This window comes from Carassius auratus, chromosome 34, assembly GCF_003368295.1.
Source record: "Carassius auratus strain Wakin chromosome 34, ASM336829v1, whole genome shotgun sequence".
In the NCBI taxonomy this organism is placed as follows: domain Eukaryota; kingdom Metazoa; phylum Chordata; class Actinopteri; order Cypriniformes; family Cyprinidae; genus Carassius; species Carassius auratus.
The window spans coordinates 14,873,637-14,897,727 of NC_039276.1; the positions used below are offsets into that span (position 1 = coordinate 14,873,637).

At 38.8% G+C, this 24,091-nt stretch overlaps 1 protein-coding gene across 6 annotated transcripts in view; it reads right to left on the reverse strand.

The window, feature by feature from the left end:
• Positions 1 to 24,091, reverse strand: part of LOC113053281 (plakophilin-4-like) — a 63,041-nt gene that overhangs the window by 34,634 nt on the left and 4,316 nt on the right. For 2 of the 6 annotated variants that reach the window (XM_026218188.1, XM_026218183.1), the window contains exons 1-5: positions 9,303 to 9,348; positions 7,846 to 7,964; positions 3,973 to 4,085; positions 2,159 to 2,193; positions 763 to 944 (exon numbers count right to left, since the gene is read on the reverse strand). In XM_026218188.1, coding sequence (XP_026073973.1) covers positions 763 to 944; positions 2,159 to 2,193; positions 3,973 to 4,085; positions 7,846 to 7,964; positions 9,303 to 9,321 — 468 coding nt within the window. In that variant the 5' untranslated portion in view covers positions 9,322 to 9,348. Of the gene's footprint in view, positions 1 to 762; positions 945 to 2,158; positions 2,194 to 3,972; positions 4,086 to 7,845; positions 7,965 to 9,302; positions 9,349 to 17,879; positions 18,208 to 18,368; positions 18,680 to 24,091 lie in introns of those variants that run through there. The other 4 variants (XM_026218186.1, XM_026218187.1, XM_026218185.1 and 1 more) reach the window with 4 other exon arrangements.

Below are 24,091 nucleotides of genomic sequence, written 5' to 3' on the forward strand. Positions count from 1 at the left end.
ATAGATATATATAGATATAGATATATATATATATATTTTTTTTATCACATAAAAAGACAGAATAGTTTCTATATTGTGATAATAGCATTGTTCATATACTTTATTTATCACCTGCTGGAGATGATTTGAAAAAAAAAAACATATAGTGTCGTTTGTTTAATGTCTTCGTGTTTTTAAAGTTTCAGTTTTCAGTTTTCACACAGTGATATAAAGTATGTTTTCACATTCACTATCTCTTCTTTTTCTGTCAAAAACTGACCAAAGATCATCAGAGGGTTAGGTAATAAAGTGAAAAAGTACAAAACCCTTCATTTTGAAAGACTGTATGTTTTTGTATGTAGCATATGTCAAAAGATCAAGGAAATGTTTGTCCCCTTTAATATATATATATTTTTTTACTTTAATTTGAACTTGAACAAGTAATATCTCAGCTCATTAAAGCAAAAAATATATATTTTTTTTGTATGTAATTACTTTAAAATGTCAAATCAAACATTTTTGTCCCCAAAAATCCCATCATGTTATAGCAAAAAGTAAATGTAATTTTTGAAGTACTTATAAATCATGGTAATGTCTGTTTTTTTTATTATAATACAGTATTACAGTAATGAAAAATCTAAACGAGTATCTCAACTGAGAATACAAATCACACACAAACAAAAAACAAAAACACTTCATGGATTTTGATTTTGAGGTGAAACATGACCCACACGTGTTCTTCCAGAGATTTATCTATCAGGAAGTGAGGGATGTAAGATCTACCTGAAGCTCAGCTGCTGGGGGGTGTCCCGCAGCCTGACCCTCAGCCCTGGGGCTTCCTCCTGAAGCAGGTGATGAGTTCGGCTGACCCTCGCCTTGCGGCTGACCGCTCTGGTAGCTGACAGCGTCCTGATACCCACTGTCAGAGTTCATCAGGGCTGAAGTGTGAGAGTGCCCCCCAGACCCTGACACAGACAGCAGACTGCAGGTTACACACCTCATAATAAACTGGTATTGATGACATTTAATTTGCAAGTGTCTGCTATTTAATGACATTCACACAGCTGCTCATAAAGCACCTTGAACTGCCTTTGGAAAGCAGCTCATATTTTGCCCTTTCATGCAATTAATCTGTGTGGAGAATTTTTACTTTTTTTTTTTTTTTTGTAATATGAAATATAAGTTATGAGGGTAAACATTTGCCACAAGTGCTCAGGGTGGTATTCGTGTTGATGGCAGGAAGGAAGCCATACAGACAGAGTAGAGCATTCAATACTCTGTTAATATGCTGTCCACTTTGTTGGCCTTGGGTCACAGTACAAAACTGGTCACCAGTGTCTTCTATTATATACCTATGCATGTCTACTTCTGCATATTAAAATATTAGCTTAAATTGTCAGGTAAGCTGTCATTTCAAAATAAAAGCCTCAAAAGAAAACACATTTTACATTCAAGTCTGCATGAAATCAAAATGGACACTATTTGCTCTGTTAGTGCACATTCCTAGTGAACAGTTAATACAAATAAAGTGTCTTACATTAATATTAATCTTCTAGTAATTTGCATGATTTGACTGAAATATCAATCATTTTCAATGAAGTCACACTGCCACCGATGCTTTGTGAGACTGTTGTTTAAAATCAGCTGTGATAGTCTGGGACTCTTTGATTTCTCTGTGATACACTATACAGGGTACTGTTCTCCTGACAGGTGCAAGTATTTGGTTCAACAGTGTAACATCGTCCTCTAGGGGTGAAATAAAACCCAACTGCTTCACTTCACACAGAGTTTGTTGTGACCAATGCTTTGTTCATGAAGAGGATCTATCATTTGGCAGAGAAAGGCTAAGCTATGTGTACCACATGCATTATTACACAGTCATGGCACTACATACAGTCACAAATCAACCTACGAAGAACTTGCTTAAAACTAAGAACTGCATGTTTGAAGACTATCTTAAGAGAATAGCTTAATTTGCTGTTTTAAAGAAAATGACAAATTACACTGTGCATTTGCAGCAGGTTTTGGCTTTCAGGGGTGAAGGCGATCCGGTTATTATTTTTGGCAAAGCCTGCTGCTCGACTCTTTACTGATGTATAGAAGCTGTCATCATTTAATTCATGATTGAGTCACATTGGGGATCCCCCTTGGTTAATTCATTCACTCAGTGATTGCATACCTGCAGATCTCCAGGGAAGAGACATCTCACAGGAGCTAAAAAAGGAACAAACAGAAAATAAGTTTATGTTTCTAGAAAACGATTCAACCCGGCGCTCCGGTGAGGTAAGAACTTGTAGTAGGTGCTCTGGGACTGGGGAAGCAAAACAGAATGAAAAAAACACAGGTCCCAGGCACTCAAAAATAATTCAGGTGGAGAAGGTAAATGTTAAGAAGCCTTTATTGTGGTATGGCCAATATCAAAATTAAAATTCTGACATGTTTCGACCGCATTGGTCTTCCACAGGGCAAAGTGATAATCACATTTAGTCTGCTCACACATATAAGTACTACAAACCACTCCCATCCTCAATAAGCAATTAGTGGACTAATTAAGTTCAGAATCGAAACATGTCTGCATTTTAATTTTGATATTGGCCATACCACAATAAAAGCTTCTTAACGTTTACCTTCTCCACCTGAATTATTTTTGAGTGCCTGGGACCTGTTTATGACCAAGTTTATTTTTCTGTCACAGAAAATCACTGCCAGTTTGTGCCAAAGTTGTGGAATGGGATTTCAGAGCCAAGATGGAGGAGAATAACACAATCTGTGTCTGTTTGTCACACAAAGCTTTCATGCTGACTTTTTAATAGTTTTCAAAATGTTCACATGACAGGTATTTTCCATCCTTCGATGGTAGAAAGTCATACAAATTTAGTGTGACATGAGGACGAGTCAATGAGGAGGAGTAAAACACACAAAATGAAACCTATTATCAGTAACTGACCAGTACAGTGTAAACCAGCAAACTGTGAAGGAGTGAGTGACACCTCAACAGCTCAGTTTGAGTGTTTGGCATTATCACTGCAAATTACTGAACAGAATAGAAATATTATAGGCTACGACAAGGTTTATCCCAGCACACATGGCAAGACATGAGTTCCCTCAATCAGAAGGACACACGGTGCATTAAGAGCCGTGGGATGAAAACTTTTTGAATTTGAAGATCAAGGTAAATTGTACTTAATCTGTTTTCCAGTAAACATGCAAATATCTTCCGTTGCTTCCGAAGGACAGCAATAAAATTGATTATTATTATTTTTTTAAATAAGAAAAATTTGGACATCTTCATTCTGTTCAAAAGTAATGCATCGTGTTTCCTTCTGGAGCATCAGTGAATGCTTAAACCTTTTTTATTAGTTAGATTTGAGTCTCTCAATTGTCCTCAGTGTGAAAAGATGGATCTCAAACTCCGAGTCACTGCTGGAAAGGTTCAAATATGCAAAAGATTCTACAGTTGTTACAAGATTCTGATCAAACATGTGTTTCCTTGATTTATTTAATGAATGCTATTAAAACAACACAAATAACTGTAATTCCACCTTCTACTTAAACACTCACGCTTTCAGGTGGCAAAGCTCATTTCTAGGGTTGTAGCTTCATTATATTATACATATTTTATCATTCATATGTATATATACACATTACATATTCATTAGATTTGACTTAAGCTGTAAGTGATACCTCAATTATTTAAAATGTTTTAACAAATTTGTTTAATTCATAACTGTTTTTTATTTCTTGAATCCTCTAGAATCACATAATGATGCGTGTGTGTGTGTGTGTGTGTGTGTCTGTGTTTGCGTGCGTGTGTGTGAGATGTGTGTGTCTGTGTGTGATGTGTGTGTGTCTGTTATGTGTGTGGTTGTGTGTGATGTGTGTGTGATGTGTGTGTGTGTGTGTGTTTGTGTGTCTGTGATGTGTGTGTGTGCGTGTGTGTTTGTGTGTGTGTCTGTGATGTGTGTGTGTCTGTGTGTGTGTGTGTGTGTGTACCCTCCACTAGCAGCTCCTGGTGAATCTGAACTCAGTCGGCATCGTTCCAGCTGATTGGCCAAAATCTGTCGCTCCACCTCCAATTCCCGAGTCAAGCGCTCAAACTGCAGCTCCTAAACACAATACACACACTCAGTCTGTGTCTCTGATGAACAACAGTATCTTGATTGAGACAGTGGTGAACACACATACTGTGAATACAATAGTGCACCCAAAAATGCTTTAAAATGCCCTCAACAAACAGTGAAAGTAAAGAGGTCACATACACGCACCCTAGTGTAACTGAGTTCTCTGTCCTGCAGCACTGAGGAGCTGATGCACAATACACTGTCCCCAGAAAGACAATGAGCAGACCTGATCCACTCAGCTCAAACCCTGTCAAGACCCTGCATTTCACTGGGCCTTTGACTGTAGCAGTATTTTGGATATTAAAACATCTGATAAATGACAGTAGTAAACCCTTCAGAGAACACAGCCATAAAGCTACACCTGAACTACAAACTACTACACCCTCACTGTCCATATATTTATACAATTTTTATGAGATATTTTTCTATTTATTTGTTTCCATATTTTTTGTTGTTGTTGTTCTATTTGCCATATATTTCCTACATTAGTCATTCTCGACCACGATGGTACCAAGTGTTTGTTGAATTTTTGACCCTTTAAAATCTCTGAATCATGTTCATGCATTTGAGATAACCAGGTGTCATCTCCTTATTTGTCTAGCTGTTCACTTTGATCACAGTCAGTCTCTTACTGTCATTTTTTTATCCTGTAAAAGCTTCTGATATTTATATTCAGACAGTTACACGCAACTGTCCTTTCACAGTTCCTACTCTCATAAATTACTCGCACTGCATGTTGACTTTTAAACCTAAATGGCTTCATGGGATAGTTAGACACATACACACACACACACCCAACACACACGCACGCACGCACACACACACACACACACACACACACACACACACACATTAATACGCTAAACTAATAGTGGAGTTTTTACAAATATGCTAAACACAGAAATGGCTTCTGTCCTCTTCTATTTATATGGTTTGGTTAAAAGCATGTCAGTGTGAATAAATAAATATTGCACATAAAAGTCTTCAGCAGACACCTAATAATTATATCGTGAGCATAATGCACGTATCATGGAAACGGATACGGTTATCTCAGTGCACCAGCTCTTCAGTCTTTTAACTATGGACACAATAACCATTAAAATAATATTCTAATATAATAAAAGGAAATTTAGAAATAGTAGAAGGATGTGATATTTGATTTTGGTGAAACATACAATACATCACATTCTGCAACAGCACTGATCTAAGTGATCAAACAAAATCTCTTCCAAAACCTCAGAAAAGCAAGAAAAACTAGTAAAGGGCAAGACACCAGTAAACTCGACGTGACATCACTAATCCCAGCCTAACAGTCGACTCCGCACTAAACCTCCCGGTCTGTCTCTCTCTCAATCCTTCCCTGGTTAAAAAGCTAGAGGTGTGGTTTACAGTCTGAGGGCTAAATAGTCAACTGAGACGGTCTTGCTCTCAGTTGTTGAAGCTCTAAGACTGGCAAGAGCAGAATCCAAATCTTCAGTACTTATCCTGCTTGATCTGTCCGCTGCTTTTGACACGGTTAACCACCAGATCCTCCTATCAACCCTACTGGCAAAAGGCATCTCCGGAACCACATTTCAATGGTTTGAGTATTACCTATCAGATAGATCCTTCAAAGTATCTTGGAGAGGTGAGGTGTCCAAGTCTCAACATCTAACTACTGGGGTGCCTCAGGGTTCAGTTCTTGGACCACTTCTCTTCTCGGTCTACATGGCATCATTAGGTTCTGTCATTCAGAAACATGGCTTTTCATACCACTGCTATGCTGATGACACTCAACTCTACCTCTCATTCCATCCTGATGATCCGACGGTAGCTATTCGCATCTCAGCTTGTCTAACTGACATTTCTTCCTGGATGATGGACCATCACCTTCAACTCAACCTTGCCAAGACAGAACTGCTTGTGATTCCAGCAAACCCATCGTTCCATCACAATTTCACCATCAAGTTAGAAGCCTTGGAGTTATGATTGATGATCAGCTGACTTTCTCAGATCACATTGCTAAAACTGTCCGATTCTGCAGATTTGCTTTATTCAACATCAAGAAGATCAAGCCCTTTCTTTCGGAACATGCTGCACAACTCCTTGTTCAAGCTCTTGTTCTGTCCAGGCTGGACTATTGCAATGCTCTCTTGGCAGGTCTTCCAGCCAATTGTATCAAACCTTTACAATTAATTCAGAACGCGGCAGCAAGATTAATTTTTAATGAGCCAAAAAGAATACACGTCACACCTCTGTTTATCAATTTGCACTGGCTTCCAATAGCTGCTCGCATAAAAATCAAGGCATTGATCCTTGCCTACAAAACTACCACTGGCTCTGCACCCATTTACCTAAGTTGTTACTTCAGACTTATGTGCCCTCTAGAAGCTTGCATTCTGCAAGTGAACGTCGCTTGATTGTGCCATCCCAAAGAAGCACAAAGCCACTTTTACAGACTTTTAAATTAAATGTTCCCTTCTGGTGGAATGAACTCCCCAACTCAATCCTAGCAGCTGAGTCCTTAGCCATCTTCAAGAATCGGCTTAAAACACATCTCTTCCACCTTTATTTGACCCTCTAACTTTAACACTCACTATTCTAATTCTATTCTTTAAAAAATCTAACTACCTTTCTAATCTTTTTAATCTGTAAGTCGCTTTGGATAAAAGCGTCTGCTAAATGAATAAATGTAAATGTAAATAGTCTAAACGCTGCTCAATTAAACAAGCTTATCTTTTTCTATCCTCTCCTTTCTTTTACTTTAAGCGAGTACTTCAACAAAACGAGTGAAAGTTTCCAGGAAATTCCTTTTAAAGGAAGAGGAAATTACATTGGCCAGGAACTCTCCAATAGAGATTTATTTCCTCTTGAAACTAGTCAACAATAGGATTTGGATTTGTGCCATAAAGAGGGAGAACGGGAAGAGAGTATGACTTTTCTCAGATTTTCACACTTAAATCACCTAGTGTGTTTTTTAACCCTGGTATAAATACCCCTTGCCCATTTCATGTTCCACAATATTCTTATTTGGGGAGTCACGTTTTGTAATTTTACACTTTACACTCTAAAATCTAGCCTGAATAAAATTATAAACACAGCACTTTTGTTTTTGCCCACATTTTTCATGAGCTGAACTCAAAAATCTAATATCTATTTCTCTCAAATATTGTTCACAAATCTGTCTAAATCTGTGTTAATAAGCACTTCTCCTTTGCTGAGATAATCATCCACCTCACAGGTGTGGCATATCAAGATGCTGATTAGCATGATTATTCCACAGGTGTGCATTAAGCTGGACACAATAAAAGCCCAGTCTAAAATGTGATGCTGGGGGGTCCGAAAACCAGTCAGTATCTGGTGTGACCACTGTTTGCCTCACACAGTGCAACACATCTCCTTCACATAGAGTTGATCAGTTGATCAGAGTTGATTGTGGCCTGTGAAATGTTGGTCCACTCCTCTTCATTTGCTGGATACTTGCAGGGACTGGAACACGCTGTCATATACTGTACACCGATCCAGAGTATCCCAAACATGATACTTTTTTTTAAATCTAGAAAAAGTTTCAGCACTTTACAATAGTTAACCCCCAAATTAAAACTCTCTCATCAGTTACTCACCCTCATTTATCATTCCAAACCCTATGACTTTCTTGCTTCTGTGTAACAGTTTTGGATACCATTGACTTCAAATGTATGGATAAAAAAAAATAAAACACTATATAACAATACAGAAACAAAATGTGTGTGAAGAAGGTTGTTACCTGTTCTTTGACAGAAGCCAGGATGTTGTTGGTTGCAGTGCTGTTTGACTCCATGCTGTGAAGCGCTGGCATGGCTCCTTCTTGTGTGCCTGGGCTTGGCTTCGGAGCTGGCATTCCTCCTGTCAACACACAACACATGCCTCTGAAGCGGTGCTCGAACTGGTTTAGATTTTAAAAAAATACACTAAAGGCCAATATTTGGAGCTAAAATTATTTCAAAACAATGGAACTGTAGCTATGGCCTTTGCACTCTACAGATTAGAGTAGAATCTCAAAAATGACTCTATAATAAGATGCCTGAATGTCTGCAATTCATGAACTGGGGAGTTACAATACAATCATGTCACGATTCAGTTTTGGAACACAATACTATTTTCACAATAAGATTCTACATCAATCAATCAATCAATCACCTTTATTTATATAGTGCTTTAAACAAAATACATTGCGCCAAAGCACTGAACAACATTCATTTGGAAAACAGTGTCTCAATAATGCAAAATGATAGTTAAAGGCAGTTCATCATTGAATTTAGTTATGTCATCTCTGTTCAGTTGAAATAGTGTCTGTTTTAATTTGCAATCAAGTCAATGATATCGCTGTAGATGAAGTGACCCCAACTAAGCAAGCCAGAGGCGACAGCGGCAAGGAACCGAAACTCCATCGGTGACAGAATGGAGAAAAAAACCTTGGGAGAAACCAGGCTCAGTTGGGGGGCCAGTTCTCCTCTGACCAGACGAAACCAGTAGTTCAATTCCAGGCTGCAGCAAAGTCAGATTGTGCAGAAGAATACATAACAACGCAAGCAGAATGAATGAACGAATGAATGAAGTTAATAGGTAGGATAATTGGTATTGGATCAGAAGTGGTCAGTGGATACCGGTGGAAACAGAAAAAGACATATGGAGGTAGTCAGAAACACATGTGACCATATGGCATTGTAAAGGACAATTCACGCTGCACTGACAAACACACGTTCCTCAGGTTCTGTCTAATCAGTGTGTTACCCCTGTTGGTGTTGTAAGGTCCAGACACTCGGCCCAAGGAAGGTATCCGGTGCTGGATGAAGGTTTCCTGCGTGTTCTGTCTTTCAGCGCGTATAGTTATTCATTTTAGGTTAAACTCAAATCTGACTCCATTTTAGTATGACCTCGAATTTAGGTTGAAATGCAAATTGGTTGTATGCCTTTTTAATTAATATTCTTCTGACATTTGATTATTCTAGTTAACTCTATTTTTATATTAACTCATTCATTCGGGTGCTCATGTTGCTAACAAGGATACAATGTAATCTACTAGTCAATAATTAAGACAGAATAGAATCAAAATGTAACAATTTATTTACAGTCAGGTAGATATGTATTTTGCCAATTACATATCCAATTGAAACACATCAAATCATATCAATACAAAACATCAAATTCTCAAAGATGAATCTAAAAGTAAAATATGCATACCTGACCTTAGAAAATACATAGTATGAAGTGAAGAGACACACAACACACTACGGGCTACAGAAATCGCCCTGATCCTTTTGCTGCAATCCTTTAAATACCTCAGACCAAGACAAACATCCCCCGAGATGAAGACAGAAACTAACAATTGGAATTTGCATTACCTCAGGTCCCAAGCCTGGGTGGTTTTACAACTCAATGGGAACAGGGGGTAATTTACATGGAGGGCCCCAGGAAAGGACACTCCCATCACAGTAATCAAGATATCTCTTGACTCTTCAGATCTGTATTATCTTCTAATCTACTTTTGTGAGAGTGAGACCATTGTACCAGTTGCACTGAGACATTTCCAATGATACTAGACATGAGTGTTAGTTCACTTGCATTGACATTTTCATGTAATCATTTTGAGCAGACTGAGTAGAAGGAAGAATGGGTGAAGGGATTTAAAATGAAACAAATGGCCAGAAGGGGAGGAGGTCTCCTGCTCCTCCACTCTGTGGGGTGTCTCGAAGATGCCTGTGTATGTTTGTATTGTCTGTTTCTCAGGAGCTCAAAGTATCTCAGGTTCTTTCGTCCTTACAGTTCCTCCGTTTGACCCCCAATGGGTCACATTCAGATGAATCCAATGGGGTCACCGTTAGATGATTGTTTATCTTCGAGATGTTATCTCAAAATTGTCTTTGTGATGTAAGCAGCTTTAGAAACCTTCTGAGGGCTGTATTCATCTGCAGAACACTCAGTCTCAGCATGTGTGTGTCGCTTGAGTTTGGCAGGTGGATGAATGTCTCCAGGGTTTCTACCTGTGGTTGAGCTCAGCATGTGAGCACAGTTCAGTGGGTCAATCTGAGCCTTTACGACTTGTTCAGTTAACGTGTCCTTCCTTTGTGGAGAAACCTCTGCTCCTTATGGCACCTTTTCTAGGACGGTAGTCTGACCCATCTTCGTGAATCCTCTCACCTCCAGCGGTGCAGTTTTTTAAGCAGACTTCAGTAGGTGAAGGTGTTCTCCTTGCTTACACACTGATTTGTGTGGGACACCTGAAAAGCATCTTAGTGGCCATCCAATGACTGTATTCTGATCAGCTTAATGTCATCACCCATGGAGTAAGAAAGAAAACTCATAAGTTAATATAAGAGCAATAAAACAAAAAGAAACCTGATAAATTCATGTCAGCCAGTGCAAGTGGTACATCTGATGTTAAAAGTGGTCCCATGTAAACATAAATTTTGGTATGAATGACTCAAAGGAAATGCAGCAAGAGTTCAGTATAATTTGAGCATTAATTTAGAGGTATGCAATCAATAAACAAGTCATATAATGACAATAATAACATTCAATCACAATTATGAAGGTATATACAATAATCACACTGTTAATTCAGGAATTTTCTATTGCAAGTCACTTTAGAAGATGTTTTAGAAGGTTTTTAAGAAGTGACTTAGAATATGATTAAAACATTTTTCTACAATGTAAATCCTAAATTCCTTGTAACAGGTGTGTGTGTGTGTGTGTGTGTGTGTGTGTGTGTGTTCATATGTGTGTGTGTGTGTTAGAATGGGTATCTGATATAAAGGTTAAGTCACAGTTGATGGTTTGGTAAAGTGTTTAATTTTATAATTGACTGATAGAGATGAAGTGCAGGCACTTCATATTTTATAATTTTAATAATGTTTATTGTCATTAGTGATGTGTTGGGAAACCAGGGGCCCTCTGGCTTGTCAACCACCCTAATGACAATCTAAAAGATTCAAAATTTTAAATTGTAAAGGCTTGTCTGCCTCTGTGTTAAAAAAATTTGCACCATCGATCTGTGACTTGTCGTACAAATGTGTTACAGTGTTGTTCCATTAGTTTTTTAGACAGTTGCAGATAGTAGATATTTTATATATTTTGGGAATGTAATTAATTCTATTGTCCTGTGTGTGTGAGGCTATCTGGTTCTGTCAGTGTGATGATGGACAATAGATCTTTAGTGGAGTACCATGTTTGTGATCTAAGCCATCATTGTCTTCTGATTGTAGTGTGCAGACTGGATAGTCTAGATGAGGTGATGATGCAATGGGTGAAATGTGTGTTCTATGGTCATGTCTGGGAGATGAATGGAGTCTAATCTATAGCAATCTGTGTTGCAAAAATTTAGTTCCGGTTCTAATCAGGGAGGCCATGTAGATATTTGTGTGGTGATGTTCTCCTGTGAGGTGTGAATGGCCCCTTCAAGTGTCTTCACATTCATCTCCCGCATTTCAGGTTATGTAACAATTCTGTTGTCCTGGCTTGGTGCAGAGGGGACAAGACACCCTCCTGGTATCTGTCCTCCAAAGAATTGCAGTGGTCAACCTGAGACAGAAACAGATACAAAGATAACCACAGTTAATTTTGAACTTTTCATCAGTTTAGTGTTCTGGCATGTGGAATTATTTTAAGTGAAGTGAAGTGAAGTGAAGTGACATTCAGCCAAGTATGGTGACCCATACTCAGAATTTGTGCTCTGCATTTAACCCATCCGAAATGCACACACACAGAGCAGTGAACACACACACACACTGTGAGCACACACGCGGAGCAGTGGGCAGCCATTTATGCTGCGGCGCCCGGGGAGCAGTTGGGGGTTCGATGCCTTGCTCAAGGGCACCTAAGTCGTGGTATTGAAGGTGGAGAAAGAGCTGTTCATGCACTACCCCCACCCACAATTCCGTCCGGCCCGAGACTAGAACCCACAACCCTTCGATTGGGAGTCCAACCCTCTAACCATTAGGCCACGACTTCCCATACTACATTAACTACATTCATCCTCATGTACTGCAGTTTTAATCCAGATGTCACAAACGGAGTTCGGTTGGTCAGATCTGAATTACTGCTACTGTTTCAGTGCAGTCTGAGTGTGTAACACCTGATGCTGCTCTTGCAGTAGAGCCCTCACAGTCTGTTGTGTCATGAGCATTAGAGACCCAATTCTACTGTGGACATTTTCTAGATTAATTGGTGTTTTTATCACCAATGTCTTCATGCATTCCAATGGACCAATGTCCATGGCTTTAGTTGCTGTTGCTCTCATTACAGTCAGATCTGTGGGCAGAAATGTGTTCACCTGTTTTGGTGTTGTCTGTTTGACAATTGTTGTTTTATGGTGTTGTTCACACATGCAGATCTCTGTGGCACATAAAAACTTCTTGTATTTTACACCCCCCTCTCATTATTTTTCAAGTCAATTTAAAAGATTAAAAGATCAAATGGTGTTTTGTGGCTGTATATGACTGTGGCTTTGTGTAAATGCTGTCATGCTCCAAACAAAGGAAAGGAAGTTTTACAATTGTTATGTAAATTTGGTCCTGTTGCTGTAACAGGTAATAGCCTCTAAGAGCGAGTGTGAGGTGAGATCTGGCTCAAAATACTTCCATAAAATGTTTTTATTATTGCAAGATTAGTAACAAAATCAGAGTTTCCATTTCCAAATAATGTTAGCCATTCTCTCTGATCAGATCAAATTTTTAGTTGGTGCTCCTCAGTGAAGCATGACTTGGTTTGCTATCGCTTGTGCCACACTATTGAAATGAAATCACACTTCCTCCCTTTTGGCACTGTGAAGCAAATCAATCTGCCACACGGTTTAAGTTCTCACATGTCACACTGTGGCCACATGGCTATTCTATGCTCCTCTACATGGTTTAACTGCAGCTATACAGAAAATAGCAGAGTGTACCACTCAGGAGACAAACAAATTCAACACAGACACACATGCAACTTGAAATTGCGATGCAATTCCAGTATTAAAGTTATTCCAATTTTACACAAGACACATGGTCTAGAATGCATGTAGCATCTACAACCTTAAACCTAAGTGTTTACACGCTTACAGTAAAGCAGTCATGTGTTTTTTTAAGAATAAACTAAACTAAGCTATGTGTACATTTAGTAGCACCAACAACTATAATGTGTTTTCTATGCTCACAATGTTCAGCACAATTATAAATTTGAAAATGCAAGCAGGATTATTGAAATTTGGATGTTTCCATATTAAACTCATTGCTATTAAACTGCTTACCCACTAGTAAGTGAAGTCAGTAGCTGAAGGCCTTGCATAATCAATGCAGTCAACTCACTAATAGTGTTACCAGAGGTAGACTTGTTACATGTCAACCCCTGATCTTTTCCTTTAGAAAGTGATATCTTACTTTTCAGAAAATAAGGTGGAGGTCTACCCCTTCCCAGTGACCAGCATTTTTCCTCTGTATGGCCTATTTTCTGACAGGAAGAACAAAACCTGCTATCTTTGCCACAGGTTTGTTTGCTGTGTTCTCCTGAAGTTTGAGGATTTTCATGAATCTCTAATGCTTCCTTTACACCTTGCGCTCTGGTCCACGACTCTGCGCTATTATGGTGCTGCATCTCCTTAAGAACTGAAATCGGCACACTATCTTGAGCAGTGGCACAGGCTTCCTCTGAACTAAAAGTTCTAGATTCATCACAGCAAGTCACCTCCTCCAAGAAGTGGACATGCTTTTCAGCCCCATTGCTTTTAGAATAATTCCCTTCTGTCATCCACTGTGCAGATGTAATACTGTGGGGCTTTGATTTCCATCTGTTTTCTATCCTTGAACCCCAATCTACAATCGCTCTGAATGTGTTTTCGGCTGAATCTGCTCCGTTTAACAATGCATTTTGGACTGGAGTGCTAGCATTGTTCTTTATGAGTTGTAACAATGGTTCGTGATCACGGCTTGCATTTTCTAGACCGGAATATTCTTTGTATGTCGTCCACAGACGTTCAGCGAATGTTTCAAACGGTTCATTGCTTTCCTGCTTAATTTGTAGTATCCTGCTCCAATCCGCGCTCGTTGGACCCCTTATATCTAGCAATGCCTGTTTTAATCGTTCAAAGATACTTTCGTCAGTTTCGTTATTGTTTCGCTTGATTATGTCTCCAGATTTCATTTGAGGGGTTAATTTAGATCGGAGCTCTTCAGGAATGGTTAAGAGTGCGATTTGCCATACATCCCTAGTTTCCAATTTATACACTGTGGCTTGTAGCATCAGTGTTTCCCAATAGGGTTGGAATGGCCCTCTTCTGGGCATCATTCCCACGATCTGTTTGTGTGTTGTACACTCTTCGCATGTTAATGGGCGGCTAATCGTGGTTATTTCATCATTTGTATTTGTTATGGTTTTGAGTACAGCAATTTTAACTGATTTGGAGGGTTTTTCGCTGGATTTTGCTCTGGTTTTAATCGGACTTCGCTGATTTTGTTCTCTGTGTCTCTGAACGGGATCTCGGTTTCTCTGAGAATCTAATGCGGCAACATCATCATCATCACTATCGCTGTTTCTATCATAATCAAAGGTTTCATCCAGTGCCGCTTGCTTAACTGCAGCCACTGGGAAGCCTGCATTATCACAGCAGTCTTCAAGAGCTGATATGTAATTGTTGCCGTTTTGGAGTTTGTTTTGAAGTTCTTCGATTTTTCTAGACATCATCTCACTCTGTCTTGCCCAACCTTGTCTTTCGAAAGTAAATGCCTCGACCTGTGCTCTTAACTTTTGCAATTCTTCAGAGCGTGCCTTTTCAATTTCTTTTATGCTTGTTATCGCGCGTTCGTTTTCAGCTATTGTCTCTAGGTCATTTTTGCGAAGAAGGTAGATGATGGCAGTCGGGATTTTTTTATATTTAGCTTTAGACGTCAATTTTTTGCCCTCGGCCAAAAACCAGGATATTATTTCATTGTTCTTCCATTTAAGGTTGAATCCTTTATCGTTTAAACGAAGAAGAGTGTCTTTTATTTGCAGGACTTGAATTTCCAAGTCCTGCAAATAAAGTCCTGTATTGTCCCTGAAAAGCCATGTTTCCCCAGTTAATTCTCCCCCCACCGGATTTCTACGGTCTCCGGTCTAACAATGGGTATGTCGACCCGTTCTAAAAATGTGTCTATATGTGAGGTGCAAAAAACTTTCCCTCAACACTTCTAATAGGAAAAAGGAACGAACTTACCACAGCAGTTGTAGACAGGGAAGAAGGAGCTCAAACCTCATATTCTCTGTGAGAATCAATCTGAATTTCGCGCTGGAAAGACGTCACTCGCCTAAGTAGGGAGATCACGGAGGCTGGTCACCACTTTGTAAGGTCCAGACACTCGGCCCAAGGAAGGTATCCGGTGCTGGATGAAGGTTTCCTGCGTGTTCTGTCTTTCAGCGCGTATAGTTATTCATTTTAGGTTAAACTCAAATCTGACTCCATTTTAGTATGACCTCGAATTTAGGTTGAAATGCAAATTGGTTGTATGCCTTTTTAATTAATATTCTTCTGACATTTGATTATTCTAGTTAACTCTATTTTTATATTAACTCATTCATTCGGGTGCTCATGTTGCTAACAAGGATACGATGTAATCTACTAGTCAATAATTACAGAGTAAGACAGAATAGAATCAAAATGTAACAATTTATTTACAGTCAGGTAGATATGTATTTTGCCAATTACATATCCAATTGAAACACATCAAATCATATCAATACAAAACATCAAATTCTCAAAGATGAATCTAAAAGTAAAATATGCATACCTGACCTTAGAAAATACATAGTATGAAGTGAAGAGACACACAACACACTACGGGCTTTCTGGCTACAGAAATCGCCCTGATCCTTTTGCTGCAATCCTTTAAATACCTCAGACCAAGACAAACATCCCCCGAGATGAAGACAGAAACTAACAATTGGAATTTGCATTACCTCAGGTCCCAAGCCTGGGTGGTTTTACAACTCAATGGGAACAGGGGGTAATTTACATGGAGGGCCCCAGGAAAGGACACTCCCATCACAGTAATCAAGATATCTCTTGACTCTTCAGATCTGTATTATCTTCTAATCTACTTTTGTGAGAGTGAGACCATTGTACCAGTTGCACTGAGACATTTCCAGTGATACTAGACATGAGTGTTAGTTCACTTGCATTGACATTTTCATGTAATCATTTTGAGCAGACTGAGTAGAAGGAAGAATGGGTGAAGGGATTTAAAATGAAACAAATGGCCAGAAGGGGAGGAGGTCTCCTGCTCCTCCACTCTGTGGGGTGTCTCGAAGATGCCTGTGTATGTTTGTATTGTCTGTTTCTCAGGAGCTCAAAGTATCTCAGGTTCTTTCGTCCTTACAGTGTCATCTGGCATTAGTCGACGCTTGTTTCAATGACTGAACATGTTGAATCAGTGTTTGTCTGGTCTTGAAACGTCTGAGAAGTGACGTATTGTACTCAGTTGGTTGTCAGCATTGGTCTGATTCTGTCAGTGCTGTGTGAAAAGGCCTTTAGGACCCAGACTCCCCATCAACGCCCACTAACCAAACACACAATCTTTTTGGGATGTGTTATAAGCACTCCAAACTAGCAAGTCATTCAAAATTTAGGGCTGTACCAAAACACGCAGATTACAGTCAAAAACTTCTAAATATCTGAATCAATTTCCTTTTCTGTAAACCGCATGGTTTTGTGGATTCAGTAGTGCCACAGCTCTAAAATGAAACTGATCGCCAAACTAATCAGACTTCTTGACTCTTGGGTAGAATTCCCCTCCTTTTCTCATCTTCTATCATTATATATTCCCCTGGTTTCACATACAAGATTTAAATCTAGTAGCAGATTTACATGCCTTAAAACATTTCAGGCCATTGATTTGTCTGAAGATGCACACTGTAATCTTTTTTTTCTTGTTTCTCTCTCTCTCTTTAAGGCATGTTTATAACAGATACTTAAATGACCTAACTGAACTATGGGCTAATCCTGGCTTAACCTAAGCCCTCTCTGTGAAAGCAGGCCTTAAGACTTTGAATATAACCTGATACAAGAGTGTGTGCTTTTGCACAGTTCATGTTTTCACAGTAATAAACTATGATAAACTGACCATTATGTCATATTCACTGTTACCTGGTCTTTCAGAAAATATGATTCCAAGTGTGAAGAGACCAACTGTAATAATGATTGTCTTTAAGTACTTTTTAGTAATGTTTATAAGTACTTATTTACCTTTGCAAAAATAGTGATATGGTGCTGTCTAAAGTATAAATCAGTATTTATTTTTTTCATATTCTTTCATTTTCAATTTATCTATTTCTAATTTAGTTAATGTTAAGTAAACATTTAATTGTCTTACTCATCATTTTTAGCACTAGGAAGCTTCACCAACACTGCTGAGAAGAATCACTGCATACTACAATTCACTTCAGTCAACCACTAGTCATGAGCATTCATGGCATCCAGTCATAAAACTGCATCTGAACGCAGCACTTTTTAAATGGATCCTTCACAAAAAATGCTCAGTCAACACTTAACCGTTTCTCTCAAGTAGCATATCGACCTCGTCATATTAAAGTGATATTTGTAGTCAGCTTTTGCCTTTCAGCTCTTATTACACAAAATCAACCCAACTTCAACAAACAAGGTCAGTAGTGAAATGTGGCAATTCAGAAGAAAAGATTATAACATAACCAGAGAACAACATTACAGCAGCAACCACAAGAACAAGGCTTTAGAGGAACGCACCAGGCAATAAACTCAGACACACTTACACAATGAGGTTTGGAAAGAGTAATTACCTGAAGGCCGTCATTTGTTTGATTCACAAATCCAAAAACTTCTGTCAGCAGAAATGCAATATCGAGCAAAATGCCTTACGTACACAGAAAAAAGACAGAATAAGTCAGAGGTGAGGATGTGGAGGTTAAGATGAGGGGTAATGCCTCTAGACTGTGATACTGAACACTCTTTAGCCTTTTCAAAGGTTTGACTTTCCACAGAACAGAATGAGGAAAAGAAATACTGAAGGAGGCCCAGCTGAAAACATTCAACTTATTCTGACACACCCAGAGGCTTTGGAATGGATCCCAGCTCTAAATGTTCCAGATTGCATCAGACACAACACGTTTAAAAAAAAGCAAAAAAAAAAAAAAAAAGCAAGGGAGACAGAGAAAGAGTAACCCAACATGTATGCACACGCACACTCAAAAACTACAATAAACGCAGCAGGTTTCAACACAAAACAGCTTTTTAAATGTCATGTTCTGAATCAAATGTTACAAGATTACCCTAAATTACCCCACTCGGAGTAGGTCTTCCCGCTCTCTCGGTTGCTCCCTCTGTAGAAGGAGAGCAGACAGGAGCATTTCTGTGTGGGCAATCAAACAGCGCTTAACCTTTCATGGGCAGGGCCTGCAGTCACCTTACACAGGAAGCACTGTCATTCAGTACATAAGGGAGTGGAAACACACGTTATTCTCCTGAAACTACACTGAGACACACCTCATTTCTTAATCTCGCTTACTAAGAAATCTGACATGAGGGCCTCAGATTTAGTGCTATGTATTATGGCATATGACGTCTTATCTTTATTAAGTAATGAAAAGAGCAAATACAGACATGATTCAGACACTATGTTGGCTTTTTACTGCCTGTATCAAAAGTTATGACAGGGTAAACCATGTTTTATTTACATTTAAAATACCCCAAAAAACATAATTAATGTTGGAGTCATTTTATTATTTATCTTACCCATTTTATTATTAGTATCTAGTACCCCTACACACCCTTATTATTAGTATATGCACCCTTACACACACACACACACACACACAGACAGACACACACACACACACACACACACACACACACACCTCTTTGTATATCATTTTGCTTAGGAACTGGTGCTGTATAATAATAAATATTATATTTATAAATAAAACATCTTTCTTAAATATAAACATGCATTTGTGGGTATTACATAATATATACACAGTACACACACGTATTACCATGTAAAATAACCTTATAGTTATTTTAAGTTTTAATATCAATCAAAAAAAAGACAATCACTCCCTGCTCTGGGATGAAAAACTTTTGCAACGATAATATAATATTTTATTTATACAAGTTAAACATGCAATTTTATTTTACATATCATTACTTTATTCAATATCTGTAACTAAAAACTAATGTTAGACCTACCTAAAACACCTGAAAAGCATGGTTTGTTTTATTTGTATCTTTGCTCTATTGTATTAATTTGTGTTGTTACTGTAGTAAGATTATTTGTTCTTGCTTTCTTTATTTTTACTTAATAATATATATAATAAATTTTTTACCTAAACATAGCACACAGATTAGGCTACTTGTTAAAGTGCAATGAAATACCTTGTATTTGCAGACAATGTACTGTGATCTGTTTGTGGATAGAGACTCATTCACCTGCTACAGGCTCTAATACTCATTTGCACGTGTGGTGTGTGTGTGTGTGTGCGCGCATGAAATGCGATACTTAAGTGAAAAACTGGGCAGTTTGATAGCCGAATTATAATATGCCACCAAATTATAATAGGCCAGTCAATAAAAATAACATGTAAAATGTTACATTAATAGGAGAATAAGCCTAATATCATCTTGATTATCGACAGAGACATCTGCTATTGTCGATATGTCTGACTATCGTCGATACACAATACTTTCGTCTATTGGCACAACGCTAATTAGCATGGTTTAAATCATACTTATATGGTCACCATCAATTTGTAGCAGTGAATGAAGAGATATTATATCGATCACAAGTGCAGTATGGTGTACCTCAAGGCTCAGTACTAGGGCCGCTACTCTTCATGCTTTACATGTTACCCTTGGGAGATATTATCAGGAAACACAGTGTTCGCTTCCACTCTTATGCTGATAATATTCAGCTCTATATTTCTTCGAGGCCCGGCGAAACACACCAATTAAAAAAACTAACAGAATGCATAGTCGATATAAATAAAATAGAATAAAAAAATAATAATTTGGATGATGAGTAATTTCTTACTGCTTAATTCTAAAAAAAAAACACAGGTTTTAATTATAGGACCTAAACCTCTGCATGTAATAACTTAGAAAACTGTCTAAGACTTAAAGGTGCTGTAGGGAACTTTTGTAAAAAAATATTTTTTACATATTTGTTAAACCTGTCATTATGTCCTGAAAGTAGAATATGAGACAGATAATCTGTGAAACAAATCAAGCTCCTCTGGCTCCTCCCAGTGGTCCTATTGCCATTTGCTGAAAGCCATCCACTCCCGGTAAAAAATAACCAATCAGAGCTGCGGTCCGTAACTTTGTTTGTGTTCAAAATGTAGAAAAATGTATATAATAAGAGAGTACACCATGAATCCATTTTCCAAACCGTGTTTTTGGCTTGTCCTGAATCACTAGGGTGCACCTATAATAAATGTTTATAATCGGACTATTTTAGATTGCTTCGGGGATACCGCGGCGGAGTAACCCAGTACCTTTGTGATTCTTCATAGACATAAACAGGGAGAAGTAGTTCCGGCTACGATGTTCTTCCACAAGACGCAAGCAGTTCTGTTTATTAACCGCTAGAGCGTCAAAAGTTCCCTACCGTAGCTTTAATGGCTGATCTGTCAATTCTTCATGGGTGCTTTTTCTGCACACTTAATAAACAAACTACAGTTAGTCCAAAATGCAGCAGCTAGAGTTCTTACTAGAACCAGGAATTATGACTATATTACTGCAGGTGGCAGATCCTTTTCCTATTTAGTGCCTAAACTCTGGAATAACCTACCTAACATTGTTCAGGAGGCAGACACACTCTTGCAGTTTAAATCTAGATTAAAGACCCATCTCTTTAACCTGGCTTACACATTAATATGCTTCTAATATCCATAAACGTTAAAGGATTTTTAGGCTGCATTAATTAGGTAAACCGGAACCGGAAACACTTCACATAACACTCTATGTACTTGCTACATCATTAGAAGAATGGCATCTACGCTAATATTTGTCTGTTTCTCTCTTATTCCGAGGTCACCGTAGCCACAAGATCCAGTCTGTATCCAGATCAGAGGGTCACTGCAGTCACCCGGATCCAGTACGTATCCAGACCAGATGGTAGCTCTTGCACCCATAAAGGACCTCTACATCCCTGAAAGACAGCGGAGACCAGGACAACTAGAGCCCCAGATACAGATCCCCTGTAAAGACCTTGTCTCAGAGGACCACCAGGACAAGACCACAGGAAACAGATGATTCTTTTGCACAATCTGACTTTGCTGCAGCCTGGAATTGAACTACTGGTTTCATCTGGTCAGAGGAGAACTGGCCCCCCAACTGAGCCTGGTTTCTCCCAAGGTTTTTTCTCCATTCTGTCACTGATGGAGTTTCGGATCCTTGCCGCTGTCGCCTCTGGCTTGCTTAGTTGGGGACACTACATTTAGAGCAATATTCTTCGATATTCGATATTCATCAATGATGAACTGCCTTTAACTGTCATTTTGCATTATTGATACACTGTTTTCCTAATTAATGTTGTTCAGTTGCTTTGACAAAATCTTTTTTTTGTTTAAAGTGCTATATAAATAAAGGTGACTTGACTTGTGGGCGTTCTTGACAAGTCTTGAGTTTTTACAAGGCTTTTTTAATAGTGTTCAACCAAAATTTGGCCATTTGGCCATATTGTCCAGCCCTAATTTCTAAAATAATATTTTAGTGAAATATATTTTGAATCTAAAGTTAAATGATATCAAAACAATTGGACCAACCACGGGTATTATTGTCAGTTGCCATGAAGGAATGACAGCCCTGAAGAAATTGCAATACATAGAAAAGATGGTAACGATTGTACCTTCCTAATTCGAGCCGGAGTCTTGATGAAACTGTTGAACTGGCTGATTGACAAGAGACTGATTCGCAAGCACGACTGGGGCAGGACATTTCTTAGTGATAAGTGTCAAGTGTTAAAAGGTTTGTGGTAATTCTAAGATGTAATAAAACAAAATGACCCCTGCATTGCAGGATACAGCATCTTCTCTACATGATGTTCACCACACATAAATTTGACTGTTTGTGGGCGGGCATGTTGACGACGTAGAATGTGGGCAGACCTTATGCAAATGTATTACTTCATTACATAGCGGTAACAGAATAAGATTTCATTCTGAATTCAAATGAACTTTAACGTGCACTGTCGGCTTCACAACTTTGCAGATTTTCACATAAAAAGCTAGATGCAGATGTTCACATAAAGATACATGACACACTGCATTAAAGGTAATATTAGAAAAGGTGTAATAGGGGCACTTTAAAATGCATACCTGCTACGCAAAATGCATACAGGTTGGCAGGTCTGACATAACTTTTTCAAGATTCCTGAAAAAAACATTGGGTCAGGAACTCAGGATGAAGCAGTTGTACACTGTGAGAGGAAAAATGGCTCAGTAAGGTTTGCGTTTCCTCTGCAGCGTAGTATCACTTTAGACTGGGCAGGATTATTCACATTTTGTTATAGTTGTGCCGCCTCTACTACTGCGACCCCTGCCCCATCAAGCTCTCGCTGGATCCGCTCCTCTGCTATCAATGAGACGAATGTCTGTTGTCTTTACTTCCTTAACAGACAATGAAACAGAATTTTTTTGGTTGTTAAAAAATTTGCACTTGTTCAAAACAGTAGCATTCGATTCTTCACAGGATTTGCTGATTTAAATCTAGAGGTTCTGTTGTGTTTGTGTCACAAGTTCAGTGATACAGGTAGTGACGATTCTCACTGGCCAATCCGTGATCATCAGAGTTTACACACAACGTTTTGGTAATGTTACGGTTCACTTGGAACCTCAAGAGGTGATATGAAAGAAAGCACATGGTATTAGGTTCTGTACCCAGCGGAAACCCCCCAGAAGTGAACCGTGTGAGTTTGAGTCTTGGGCCGGCAGGAATTGTGGGTGGGGGGAGTGCATGTACAGTTCTCTCTCCACCTTCAATACCACGACTTAGGTGCCCTTGAGCAAGGCATCGAACCCCCGACTGCTCCCCGGGCGCCGCAGCATAAATGGCTGCCCACTGCTCCGGGTGTGTGTTCACAGTGTGTGTGTGTGTGTTCACTGCTCTGTGTGTGTGCACTTCGGATGGGTTAAATGCAGAGCACGAATTATGGGTCACCATACTTGGCTGAATGTCATGTCACTTTCACTTTACATTACTGAAATAGACTGTTGCCTTCTGGATTTAATTTAGAGAGTCATGGAGACTGAAGGTAGGTATTTTCATCTTTGTGGATAAGGCTGATTTCAACTTGGCCAAAACATGGCGGCGAGGAAGGAACATGATTGGGAAAAAGAGCCACAGTGGATGATCCAGGCCAGAGGGGTGCTAACATCACAACATGTGTTGCAATATCTACTGATGGACTGCTGTTACACACAATACAGAAATTCGTAAAGTGGAAATTTTATCTTCCTGGGTGGGTCACAATTTAGCTTATGTATGGGAAACACACAAGTTGAGAGTGCACTGACGTAAGATGTCTACTCTGGGCCAATCATGACATTCTGACGCAAATGACGCATTTACTCCACGCTGTTTACGGAAGTCAAAGAAATGTGTAAAGTCATTGAATAATATGTCTCTGGGCCAAAAGCAGCTGCATGAATGTGAATGTTTGACACAAAAATGAAAACATCAACAAAAACACAGACTTCATCCAAACCTTGATGTTTACAAATAACAACACTGGAGAGAAATTACTCCCAAAAGATCATTTAAAGTAGTTGTTGTGTAAAGCATCAAACAGACAATACAAAAAGTAGCTTCAGCAAGAAATATTTTGTTTGATAAAATTTATTACAAATACGTACTCTTTTGGACCATGAGGGTGAGTAAATGATGACAATCAATTTTGGGTGGGTGAACAATATTTTTAATAATTAATTTTATAATGATTACTATTGAAATTAGGGCTGCACGATAAATCACATGCAGTATTTAATCATTTATGCTA